This window comes from Marasmius oreades, chromosome 3 (genome assembly GCF_018924745.1).
Source record: "Marasmius oreades isolate 03SP1 chromosome 3, whole genome shotgun sequence".
NCBI classification, from domain to species: domain Eukaryota; kingdom Fungi; phylum Basidiomycota; class Agaricomycetes; order Agaricales; family Marasmiaceae; genus Marasmius; species Marasmius oreades.
This window is the reverse complement of record NC_057325.1, coordinates 495,773-509,005: the sequence shown is the minus strand read 5'-3', so window position 1 is coordinate 509,005 and position 13,233 is coordinate 495,773. Positions and strand designations below refer to the sequence as shown.

General features: G+C 47.3%; 2 protein-coding genes across 2 annotated transcripts; one reads left to right on the top strand and one right to left on the bottom strand.

Annotated features, from left to right (window-relative positions):
• Positions 1-313: 313 nt before the first annotated feature.
• On the bottom strand, positions 314-2,028 carry E1B28_005470 (uncharacterized protein). The gene is made up of 10 exons (XM_043150032.1): positions 1,886-2,028; positions 1,738-1,822; positions 1,612-1,681; positions 1,466-1,556; positions 1,264-1,407; positions 1,099-1,190; positions 847-1,030; positions 639-786; positions 556-575; positions 314-480 (listed from the first exon to the last, which is right to left on the bottom strand). The coding sequence occupies exons 1-10, from the start codon at positions 1,941-1,943 to the stop codon at positions 437-439; spliced, it is 936 nt and encodes a 311-aa protein (XP_043011116.1). The 5' UTR covers positions 1,944-2,028; the 3' UTR covers positions 314-436.
• A 3,542-nt stretch (positions 2,029-5,570) lies between these two features.
• E1B28_005469 (uncharacterized protein) lies at positions 5,571-12,145 on the top strand. The gene is made up of 21 exons (XM_043150031.1): positions 5,571-5,650; positions 5,704-5,732; positions 5,791-5,920; positions 5,973-6,069; positions 6,123-6,530; positions 6,594-6,687; positions 6,742-6,824; positions 6,880-6,912; positions 6,968-7,026; positions 7,085-7,286; positions 7,344-7,398; positions 7,456-7,616; positions 7,684-7,842; positions 7,920-7,958; positions 8,023-9,375; positions 9,441-9,556; positions 9,622-11,337; positions 11,389-11,445; positions 11,550-11,626; positions 11,707-11,854; positions 11,917-12,145. Exons 1-17 carry the CDS (start codon positions 5,609-5,611, stop codon positions 11,179-11,181), a joined length of 4,620 nt encoding a protein of 1,539 aa, XP_043011115.1. The 5' UTR covers positions 5,571-5,608; the 3' UTR covers positions 11,182-11,337; positions 11,389-11,445; positions 11,550-11,626; positions 11,707-11,854; positions 11,917-12,145.
• The last annotated feature ends 1,088 nt before the right edge of the window (positions 12,146-13,233 follow it).

Here is a 13,233-nt window from a genome sequence, read left to right as displayed (position 1 = left end):
AAGAGTATCTTGACACATTCACGAGGTTCAAGAAACTATGTGTCGACTTCCCTGACCGTGAAAGCAAATCCCACATCTTCGTCGTTGTGAATGACTGTTCCGCTGATTTACGTTAGCTTACAACGCGGGTCGCCCTAGCTCCATGTTGGCTCCATGTAAACAGATCCTTGGAGCGTACGGGACACATAGTGTCGAAGCTCTAATATCTCAATATTCGAATGCCCGTTCCTCCATCCGGAAGTTTGAAACTGTAATTTCCAGGCCTTCATCAATGCTGCGCACCAAGAGGTATCCTTTGAACCCGAGGGTTCGATGGGTTCAGACGAAAAACGCCCACAATGGGCCCGTTCGTTTACATATCTACACGTTAAGCTTATACTTTACAGTTAAATATCACTTACAACGATACAGAATCCCTTCATTGACCCTTTCCTGATTACACGACCTTGTCTGGCCAGTTGTCAAAACCGAGGTCAACCGCTGAGAAAAAAATCAAAGGTAAAATGTTAGTTCCTCGGATGTTCGCACAGAAGAGAGAAGGGTAAGAAAACGTACGCCATGGAGGCATGATGAACCTAGAATAAAACGAAAAAAAGCTCAATATCAATTCCAGATATCAATCACGGAATGTTGCGTGCCTTTGTTGCTTTCCAGAGGTGGCCAGACCATCAATAGTTTCAATATCTTCTTTTGACAGTTTCTTCGCACCCGCAACGGCACCATGAAGGTTGGAAGTGATCCGTGCTGGTGTGACAGATTTTGGGAGAGCAACAATTTGCTTCGCACCTGTTTAAATATTAGAAGAACGATGAAGGTGAAGAGTACGAAGTGAGTAAAAGACCATACCAAGCCATCCGAGCAAGACATCCGCAGGTTGTAGAGACAGTCTCTGAGCAATGGCTTGAATAACATCGTCCTTCAACAGAGGCGATCCTGATGATCCGAGGGGAGAGTATGCTTGAGGAACAATGTCCTTGCTACAAAGGTATGCCAAGAGCTCGTGTTGAGGATTATAAGGGTGGATTTCCAACTGCATAAAACAACCAAGGAAAAGAAAAAGTTAAGTTGAGGTAAGAAGTCAAGTTCTAAACCCCATACCTGGTCCACAGCGGGAACTATGTTAGCAGTGGGAAGAATTTCCTCTAGTTTCTTTACCGAGAAGTTGGAAACACCGATAGCCTTGACTTTTCCTGTTGGATGGAATAATGCGGTTAAGTCCGAGTGTACACAAAGAAACCACGGGGCCAGATACTTGTGAATTACCTTTCTTCAAGACATCCTCCATTTGCTCCCAAGTTTGAGATAATTTCCAGCTATGATCGACATCCCGCTTCCCATTAGGGAGAAGGGGGAAAACGGGATGGTTACCTTTAGGGTTCATAGGGACTGGCCAATGCACGAGGTACACTAAGATGGTAACTCATCAGCAATGTTACAGAAGGAAACCGCGCGAAATCATGGTTACAATCGAGATAATCGACACCAAGATTAGACAAGGTTTGGTCAAGGCATTCTTCGACACGCGAGTGGTACGTGCTCCACAATTTGCTTGTAATCTACATTGATCATGTCGTTTAGAGTATAGTCATACAGAAATGAGAGAGAACTCACGAAGATATCCGACCTAGGAACACCAGACTGTCGAATACCTTCGCCGACATCCTTCTCATTGCCATATCCCCTAGAAGACGAGATCTGTTAATGCCATGAGGCGATATCGAGATAATCGTTTCATACCAGGCGCAATCGATATGCCTATACCCTTCCTTCAAAGCATGAGCTACAGCAGCAGCAACTTCTTCAGGTTTAGACTGCCATGTCCCTATTCGTACAGGTTAAATTGATAGCTGGCCCAAAATAGAAGAATAGAAGGTCTGCGCTATACCTAAACCGATGGCAGGTATTTCTGAGCCATTGTTGAGTTTGATTTTTGGCACGGACATGTTCAAAATTTATCGAGATGGGGGGATTATGGGGGGTGGGGAAGTGTTGAATGTCCCATCGATGAGTAGTCTTCGTCGTTTAAGATGGTGAAATTTTCCAACGATCCGGGCCGGAATCTCAGGAAACTTCCGCTAGCGGCTGCGGGCCGCCAGGTTCCGCCCTTCAGTTTTGCGACGTATTTCCGGGGGGAGAGTGTAATGATAGGTCGATAGAGGACACCTACGGAAGATGAGGGTATTGGTACTTAATGTAAATCAAACTTTACCATGCCACCATCTCCATTAAATCTCCATCCCTTCCTTCTGTCCATCAAACTAACCCACAACCATTCCCACAACTTTAGCTTGCACAGAAGAGCGTCTGATTTGCTTGTTCTCGTTGCCAATACGATTGAGAGGGAAGTGCGGATGCACCGCTAGTGGCAATACTCATGGAGCGCCTCCCTTTTATTCTTACACCCACATTGACCATGAGCGTAACAGGAAAAAACGGCCGCAACGCTGTTACGATTCCCCTCCAAGGGTTCATTAATCCTCGACAGACAACCTACATACCCCACATCATATGTACTGGCACTATCCCTCGCGCATCCCTCAAGACATGACGATATGGGTAAGCGGACGGGAACGCACGTCGCACGAACTCGAGGCGTCATAGCCCTCGAGCCGGGATTTACGGTACCTTATTTCCGCGACCGAGAGCGAGGATTCAGGAAAATTGTAAAAGGGGCCGAGTAGCCATGGCATAAGTAAGGGTATCCCGCTGTTGAACAGCTGCCAGTTGAACCCGACCTAGAAGTTATGTATAGTACTCGCCACAAGCTCCTCGCCGACCCCATCGTAAGTTTATCGTTTCGGGCACAGGTCATATTCGCGCCCTCTACCTCGCTCTTCCATCCACACGCTGCTCAGTTCTTGGTTTCTTGAATCTTCCCACTGCAAAATGGTCTTAAATTGGATACGTCAGCCTGACAACATCCGCCAAAGAAGTTACCTGGAATTTCCCCCGACCCACGAAAAGAACAGTTCAGTGTGAATCGGCTGTGCGTAAATCAACTATAAAGAGTTATTTTGAGGTTTAAATTCGCTGAACGCTAACATTAATCCGAAATCATACAGTAAACGAATATATGACATATTGTCGGCCTGACGCTTTCCGTCTAGCTTCACATTTCTCCGGTAGGTCCGAAGGCTTGACGAGAAGAAGGCAGAAGCTTCAATTCAGAGGAAATAAGGCCAGAACTGAGGAGCTAGGTAGAAATATCCATATGGGTTGATTACCGAGTCGTACTTGAACTCGTCGGCCTAGAGAGTCTTCTGCTTCGTACCCAAAGTTTGATGCGAGGTCATCGCTGCAGCAAACAGTCATGAAACAGTTAAAATTTGGACAGACTCACAGAAACCGAGGGGTTTGATCAAAGATCGCACTTAAAGAGGACTGGCAGTGTCATGGGTGGGGCTGCGCTGGACTTAGACTCCAAGTCGGAAGAATAAAGGAGGCGGGCATATTCGATCTTCATCACCTACTGGGGTTCACGAATGAGTGTAAAGACAGTGAAAGGAACCACGAACGTCGGACGAGCATGATATCATTCAGTATCGTATCACCTATTCTCTGCGCCATAATGAGTAGAACAGCCTGGCTGTGACCTCCTGAACCGGCGTTATCAGCCCATCTATCATCAACAACCTCAACACAGACATGGCGGGAGATGGCGGGGCGTCGTTTCTGATGCGAAAAGATAAAGCGGCCGCCGAATTCACTTGGCTGGCGTCGCTTTCGTTAATGTTCAGGGAAAAGGCGGCATCTACTAAGTAGGAGCTTGTGTGGTTGGTTGTTGTACGCTGACGTCTTCCTTGAATCAAATTTATTCGGGGAATTGAAACTGTCAAGCGCGGTAATAGCTTCAGTTCACTTGTGAGATCGAGAGCGACAGGTAAGTGTTCAAAAAAGGGGGTGATCCCTGTCGCTCAAATACAAGGAAGGTAGCACGAGTAATCTCGGTTTCTGATAGACACCAGCGTGCTACTCCTTCGTAGAGGTGTTTCAACGGTATTGGGTCCTCTGAATACCGTATTTTTCGTTATTCAGGTATGTATTTGTGCTCATGGAGTGCGCACCAATTGGCCGTGGAGATTGGGGAATAGCTTGATGATCTGGCAGTGCTGAGAGTGGTATGGAGAGGTCCTGGAGAACTTAGAAGACCTTGGACGGTCACGTTAGAGTCAGATCAATGACACGTGCCTTTATGGCATGCACTTGAATATTTGTTACGGCTCTTGAAGCACAACCACAACCATCTGTCACTGTGTCGCTCCTGCATCTGAAACAGATAGGAATTACTACTATAAGGTCGTCTCGCCCACTTTAGTCGGACATAATACAAGCAAAGGTAAGTTGCTAGTTTCTCCTCCTTGTGCTAGATACCTTCGTCATTGACCTCGATTCCATCGCCTCTGGCCTTCCTCTTACACCTCTCCTACGGCGATATCGCAACATAAAATCAGTTTGCCCGGACACACCATTGGACACCAAAAGGCTAGTAACTTGGTACGCCGGCTTTATAGAATAAATAACATGTATAACTTATCTTTGTATCTTTTTCTCAATAACACTGGATGACTTCCCGTAAGGATTATTTGTAGATATCGTTGCAAATAACGCTAGAAATCATCGGAGATATCTCAAGCGAGTGATACCTGGCAACAAATACCAGAATCTGAACATCAGGGCATGTTCTAAATTCGAATTTAGAAAGGCCTAGCGACCCTTCTCTAAACCGTTTTTGCTGCAATATTTCGTTACAGCGCTTTCCATATTCATGCGGAAAAACACAATTTTGAAAATTTATGTGGTTCTATTTGTCCGCGGCCGGCAGTAGCTTCGGCGAAAGCGCGGCAATACATACAACAACGCACAGTGAGGACGCTGCTACTAGTACTCCTCTCAGCTCTGTATACCCCATTGTTATTTATTCTCCCTTTCCCTTAATGTACAAAATTCTCATTACCTCATTTGAATGTGAATAAATTGCATTTCCCACCACATTTCCGAGCTTGTTGTCAACGAACATGGCAAAAAACATCAAACAGGGCCTCGCACTGAGAAGAGGCTTCCTTTACTACACACTTTGCAATGGTGCTGACTCTGTTGAATTGATTCAACTTGTACGACGCGAGGCACAATAATCTAATGAAGAAATAGTGTTCGAGGCCCAATCGAGGCCACTACAGCTGAAGATGCTAACTATCAGACTCGTGGGAATATGGGTCCTGTGGCCGTAAGTTCGCCGAAGCTACTGCCGGCCGCGGACAAATAGAACCACATAAATTTTCAAAATTGTGTTTTTCCGCATGAATATGGAAAGCGCTGTAAGTGAGGTGAGTCCACATGGTTTCCAGCCCAGATATGGAAGTCTTGTCCGCGCTTACACCCTTGGCGAGCTACCACACGTGTGATAAATCCGAGCACTTCATGCAAAATTCCACAATTTAATTTACATCAAAACTTTTATTTGAAAGGAGATTATTTGCACATCCTTACGGGAAGATCAACTAGTCCTTCATCTCGTGACTCTGAGCGTGACACTGACCGCGCACGTTAATTTAATAATTACAGCGTGCTTTATTCACTACGGCCTCGCCCTTCGACGTTGTACCAGATTATGATACGAGTATGTCGAGCAGAGGACGGTCAAACTTTCAACGTAGGCTCTTATATTGCTGGTAACCGACTATAAATTAATCAGAAAGCTCTCAGATTAAAGGAACGTTGCGAGATATCGAACGGTGTGTTTGCGTGCCTAACACCTATCCAGAATATCAATCTAACCCTTGTTAATCAAAGACATGGAAGTCTAGAGCTATTCATACAACAAGAGACCGGAATCGAGGCAGATGCAGTACTTGCATATCTCACAGATGGCAGAAGGTTGACCAATGCGAACCGCAGAGAGTTTGCCGGCTCACAAGACCAGGTACGTTGAAGAGTATTTTTATTTTTATTACCGAAATTCATAAGTTATGAAGTCCATCTTCGTCTTCAACAAGTACTATCTCGAATACGAACTTGAAGATGTTATCCGAGAGTTGACCATTGAGACTCCATTACAACCGCCAATTGAGGGTACGGTGTCTTCAATGTTCACCTTCTCATGCGGGTTCTCACAAACCGTGCAGAAAGTATCGCAGCTACACCACCTTTCCGTCCAACTCAACTTGCAACATCTTACCTTCGCGCGGCACAAACCCATCTCGACCATATCAAACACATCGCACTCACTTTACGAACTCAACATGAAGCCATACGAATAGCATCGAGTGGTCTCGATATGAACGTCTTGGTGGTTTTAGATACGTTTGAGTCTCTAGGGTCAGGCTTGCGGAACGAGTTGCAGAAACAGGCATCCCTGTTAGCAGGATTAGAGACCGACTTGGAACTCATTTCCAAAGTGCGAGTGCACACAAACTTTGTATCACCCACCGCTCGGAAAGCGATTGAAGCAGGGGAGAAACATAGAACTTTAGGCGATTACGTGGCCAATGATAAAATGAAGCAGGTGGCGGAGACATGTTCGAGGACTCACGGTTAGTTGACATGATTGCCATCTTCTCGTTCCAGGTTCGCTCATGATCTTTTTGCTTGGTCAGAGGACCTCCAAACTAGGTTCGATACCATGGAACAGAAAATATCGAAACTGCGCGAAAGCTGCGATGCGGTCCGGGCTAGTGTTTCCTCACCCCAGTCAGCCGCACAACTTTACTCCCTTCTCCTTACCCAGACTTATACCTCTGACAGAATCTCGGACGAAAGTGACGCACATCTACGGTTGTCCCATGAGATCGTCGATAACATTGCCAATGCTGCCGGTGCTTTAGAAAGTAAGGGTTTGACTGATTCCGGTTACGAATTTACGCGACATTCTATGTCATTTAGATCCTAAGGCTGAAGCAGAACACCTACTACAAGGTGCTTGGAAACGAAGCTTACTGTCAGGATACGCAGTTTTAACCCAGCTCTACAGATCTCAGACGCCTTGACGCCAATTTGCGTAGCGAACTGCAGTTCATCTGTGACTTGAAAGTGAAAACGGTTGAACTCAATCCTTGAATCATTGACTTATAACTCCTGCCCAGCACAGAACGCCAACACACGTCAATGTAGAATAACGCTTCGACATATCACTATCATCAACAACGACCTAGTTCAGATCGCTCCAGAACTCACAGCTCTCCAAGCCAGCTTCAGAGGGAAGAATAGTTTCTCTCACATCCAACGTCTCCATAATATGATATACGCCTATGGCGCCACCGTCATCGAGATTGTTCGGCGAAAAGAATTTTGTGAGTATCTTCATCCACATCTCCTATAGTCTATTAAAGACCCACCCCCAACGTTAGCCCAATTTTTCTTTCATCGTGCTCAAAGTATACTCGAAGTCATGGCGAAACTTTCGTGAGTGTCAATGTACGAGTTGTCTCCGTATTCACCTTCATCTGCCCCTCATTGTAGGTCGAGTGAACGCAAACGTCGACAAGTCTACCGGAGCGAGATCCATGGACAATTGCCTTTCGAAACGAAGGGAATGGATGATCCTGTACCAACCATAGACTTCTCACCATCTGGTGGAACATCAGATCAGACGTACTCCTTAGAAAGGGAGGATGTTGATGGTACGTTCGAGCAAGACTACTTTCTCGTCCTCCTTCGGGCTAAAGCTGGTCTTCTATGTTGACTTAGGCCTACTTCATGTTCTTGAAGATCTCGAACAAGCATCGAAGTCTCGCGATGACGCGGCAGCCCTGAGCGCTGTTCGAGAATGTAGGACTGGACTTGAGAAGTTGGTGGCAAAGATGGATGGATTGGAAGCTGGGTTTGATAAAATTGCAGAGCGGTCTTGTAAGCCTCGACTTGGCTATTCGGAACACCCTGAAAAGACCGACTTACCCGCCCAAACTTCGTTTTATACCCCTTAGTGCTATCTGCGTCCCGCCTTTCAGGTTCACGTCGACGATGTGAGTTATTCTTATCGAACTCTAATTCAAATTTACCCTGATTTTCTATTAAAAAAACAATCAGCTATGGAAGCGGAAGAACAGATCTACCATGAACTCGTAGATCGGGTCCGTACAGCAGAGGAGGCGAAAGTACAACAAGAAACATTCTTCCAAGAAGAGCGTACACTACTTCAAAGCCAACTCCACCGCCTTCAAGCTGACATCCACTCTTCGCACACTGATGCGATCCACGAACGCGAACGAGCCGATCGGTTGGAGCGTGAACTCCATCAAGTCCGCGCTCAGCTGGAAAGTGAAGGAACCGCGCGTCGAATCAAAGAGGAAAGGAATGGGGAGCTTTTGAAGGATCTTGAAACTCAACGTGCAGAGTTGGCTCAGGCATTGATGGATGCGACGGACCGTACGCGTGTTTCGGAGGCGCTGAAACAGGAACTCGCACAAGTGAGACATGAGTTTGAGGATGTGAAAGCTTTGGAGGCTAGGAATTCGGACAAGGTGGCCAACCTCCTCGTTGAACAAGCGAATAATTTGAGGAATCTAGAGGAAGCACGGGCTAGAGGGGAAGATTTGGAAGAACAGATACGTGCGGCTAGGACGGAGTCGGAAGGGGTTAACGTCGCGTTGAAGGAAGCTAGCGAGGAAAAGGACCGGTTGTTGAAGGCTCAAGCGTCGGAACATGACAGAGTTCTGAGGGATCATATTGCGGAGGCCGACGGGGACCGGGCTGTGTTGGAACGACAGTTTTTCGAGTCCAAGGCGGCACAGGAACATGTTGAGCGACAACTGAAGGAACTGAAATCGGAGCTTGAGGTCGAGAGAGCAGATGCTGTTGGGCTTCGAGAAGAGCTTCAGCGAGTTGAACATGAACTCCGCGAGGCACGACATGTAGAGAGGGTCCTCAGAGACGATTTGAAGGCGGGGCGATCCTCACAGGAGGCTTTCGAGAATTACCTGGAGAACAGTAATCGACTGCTTGCTCAAGTTCTTGATGCGGCGATTGCGTTTCGAACTTCGCACCTTAAGGCTCTACGCACCGCACAAGCTATCGCTTCCCACCCGACTTCTCGACAGTCTGTCACTGCATCTATTGTCATGGATCCGATAACAACATCAGGAGTATTTTCTCCGGAGATGCGCCATAATATCATCGGCCATCCTGAAACCGAGGAACCTTCACCTATCGATCCATCTGACCCTGCCGGGGCCTTGGAGGTACTTCGAGCGTTTGATCATGATCATTTCCAAGAAGCCATAGCAAAGACTGGATCAACTGTTCGAAAATGGCAAAAACAGTGTAAGGAGTATCGGGAGCGTGCGAAAGGAAAGATATCGTTCAGGAATTTTGCAAAAGGAGATCTGGCATTGTTCCTCCCAACGCGGAACTCGGTGAGTAAACCGTGGGCCGCTTTCAATGGTAAATACCGCTTCAATCTCCAAACTGTCAGACTGGCTGATGAATCGGTATACCTCCGTTCCCAGTTTCCTTTCCCCACTACTTCCTCCAAGCTACTGGTCATTTAGCGGACCAACTGAAGACACGGGAGTGGATCGTTGCTAGGATTACTTCGATCACTGAAAGAATTGTCGACAGGAATGTGAGTAATTCTTTTTTTCCTTCTGATATCTCGGATTCAATAAACGCGGCCAATTCGATTGGCAGGATCCAACGAGTAACCCATATGGGCTTGGTGATGGCGTCAAGTATTACATGCTTGAGGTCGAAGACTGGACGAAATCAACGTCCCATGGAGGTGCTCATCCCAAGCAACAACAGCGAAAGGGTTCGCCATTCCGCCAGCTAGTCACATCATCCGAAACCGAAGAAGAGAAGGAGGTAAAAAACCCGAAAGACAACGAGAAGCAGACGATGAGCAGTCCGGGCACTATCGATACAGTCCCACCGCCCCCAGCGGCGGAGAGAGAAGAAACCTTTTTTGAAGTTACGCACCCCCCAAATTCGCACTTATTTCCTTCTAGGACGCGAACACGAACGAGGTCAAATTCGACACCTCAAAGTGCGAGTGCGAGGCCGTCGTCGCTCTCGAGGCTTCTTGCTCAGGCCGATCCAGACACAGAGACGACATCCCCGGAACCTTTGACGTCTACACCTGTACTGCTGCCGGCGTCGTCGACATCTGCTCCGGAACGGAGTGGGCTTGGTGAAATGCCAGTGGCAACAACATCGGTTGATGAGAAGGCTGCATCACCTTCACGATCTGATGATACGACACCACCCACAACTATTCAGATTCTCGCAGACGTTGCCACTGCACCCAATAAATCCTTCATGCCCCCACCACGTGATTCTTCCTCAGCTTCTTCGCCTGCCAGTTCACCCGCGAACGCGAATATGTCTTTCCCTCTCTCCTCTTCACCTTTACCCTTGTCTTCACCTTTGCCTTTGCACCATGTCAATACCATCCCGATGCCTGGGACCGGGGGCTCTGGAAACCCAACCGCCACCACATCTACACCCACAGCCCAACACGCATCCCCACATCGTCCTGGTTCGAGGGCATCTAGGTTATCCACCACTTCTGGGTCTACAGCTACAGCAACGACAGCGAATGTTAAATTCCGATTGGGTAGTTTAGCGGGTCCGGGGGGGAGTTCACCTATACCTACCAAAGCTTCTGCTACGACTGCTTTGGCTGGAATGGCGTCTCCAGAAATGATGTTAGCTCAGAGTCCGTCCTCGGGGGAGAATGCCTTAGGAGGGACGACGCCGTCACCGGAAGGTTCAATATCAGATGGGATGACGAATCTTTTAAGAAGTGCTTCAACGAGGCGGAGAACGAGTTCGTATCATACACAAAGGAAATCGCCATTGGTACCTGCCGAGAGTTCGGTTGTTGGTGGGAGTACGAGTACGGCGAAACGAAATTCGACTTATGCTTCTTCTCCCAAATCCAAATCCAAATCCACTATTCCCTCCACGGCTGCTTCTCAGGATTTGGATTCTCTAATAGACACTAAACCCTCTCTCTCTACCGGCACCGCAAGTGGGATGGGTATGCTTTCAGGATTCAGATTCGCGTCAGGGAGTTGGGGTGTCTCGTTTGGGAGGAAGAAGGCGGAGAGTGAGACGATTAATCGACCTGAAGGGAGTCAGGAAGCTCGAGGTGAAGGTGGAGGGGGTGATGAGGATCTCGCCCCTCGTCATGATAGTTCGAGTTCTACTCCGAGGTCTGCTGCGAGACAGTTGTTGAGACAGTTTTAGGCTTTCGGATTTTAGTATCTTGATTCTAGTGTTAGAGGTGATTGAATCCTTTAAATGTCTGCTGATACTACAGCAATCTATGACTTAAATTAGGTACATACTCACGTCGTATTTCCCCCCCTTCCTCCTCTCAAATGGATATTTCTGTTTCGAATTGTGAGTCTAAGGTATACACTACAAGTTCGATTTTGATCTTTTATCTTTTAGTCACGTTTGTGATATACATGCGTCTATCGCTCGCATGTTTCACAGTATGCCGTCCTTGTAAGTACCGTCCTTTAAGTGGCCATGTTAAATTTTCATTTTGACGGTGACATATGCTCGACAATATCTGTCCAACAACTCAATGAATCATCACGAATGCACAGGATAAGAAGGCTCTTAATCGATCATCTCATTATACCCACCCCGTCGTCAGTTCTAGGATGCCCAGCCCGAGATATACGTAAGTAGAAGGACTTACCAGCTTCCCAGCTTTTCTCCGGAGATGCCCCATAGTATCATCGCTCACCCTGAAGCCCACAGAGCTGTCGCGGACTTCGACTCGGGTCCCCGAAGGTCTGGAACAGAAGCGGCGCCCTTTCAACCCAACGGGAAAATGGATGAAATGCGATAGGATACGGGGAGGATTGGGAGGAAATTGAGAGGTTGGAGTACAGTTGAGAGGCTGTCTGTGAGTTTACGCCACAGCGCGTTATTTCGAGTCCTTTTTAGACTTGATTATTTTCCGATCAGGCAAAGTTCACACGGCAATTTTCCACGTTCGTGGTCCCACAATTAATCTGCAATCCCCAACCCCACAGTCCCCAGTTTGGGGCTCAATAGGAAGAGAACGAGCTTCCGAAGAAGGTTCGAAAGTCGGAGATATGAAGATATGAGAATTCGACTGGGGTTGCTGCCCTGTACCTCTCACTTCACGACCGGAAAATTGTTTTAGCGCTCTTTTTGGATCTCCATCCTGTTCGAACCTTGGTTTCTAGTTTCTTGAGCTTTCAATCTAGTGTTTGACCTCTCGCTAAGGATCCTTGAGGGGTGAGAGTTGGTCTCGACTTAGCTTAGCCCCTCATAGACTCACAAATGGAATTGGGGGACTCTTGACTTGGGCTGGACTCCGGCTCGCGAGTCGCTTCGAATTGGCCGAGGCTTTGTGGACTGTGCGATATACGGTACGGCTGCCTAGTCTACAAACCAAGGATGATATTTCCGACGTATTACCGTCAAGATAAAGACATCCTGGGCTAGAATGGATTTGAAATTTTCAAATATTACTAGACGACAATGATCGATGCGGTAGATCGGACAATGGGAAGATCAGGAAGCCACACTGAGATGCTGAATTTTATTTTTACATTTCAACGAACCAAACGAAGAAGTTGTTGGAGGAAGGTTCAAGTCCAACCCCTTAAAGTCCTATCTCCTCTCCCAGTCCCAGGAACCCACGATTCTCATATGAATCTGTAAAGAGCACAAACAGCGGGTAGTAGTACTAAGTATCGGCGGCCGATTACATGGTGTGATAGATTATGAAACTCGAACTAAACGGGCCACCGATGGTATGTAAGATGATGATCGGGAGTGCTTGTGGAAGAATGTATGTACATAATGATAATAATAGTTGTCAGAGCAGATTTGACCCTTGCGGTCGGTCAGGGCGACCGTCGACAGTATTGATGGCCTGAGAAGCTGCCTTGCGTAGACTATCTTTCTCGTTCGTGGGTATGACTGTGGCTGAAGAAAGTTAGAATATTCACACTCAGTCTGCAACAAGGTTGTGTGTGCAGGGTTGGCGGGCGATACTCGGCAAAACGACCCCCACACATGTCGCCCTAGGTCCCGATCAAAAGAAAAAAAAATCCTGTTCAACAGCTCGGCGGAATGGTGGAGCATGGGGTATGTAGGGTCGAAAGAGAAAGAAAGAAAAAGCACGAACTCGAAATCGAAAGGAATTGGGAGCGTGACGATAAACAGGGACTCGATGTTGTCGGCTGTTTCAACCCAACAAGTAGGCAACTTACGGGAAGAGCGGGGTACCTCCGGAGAAATCCATCTAGG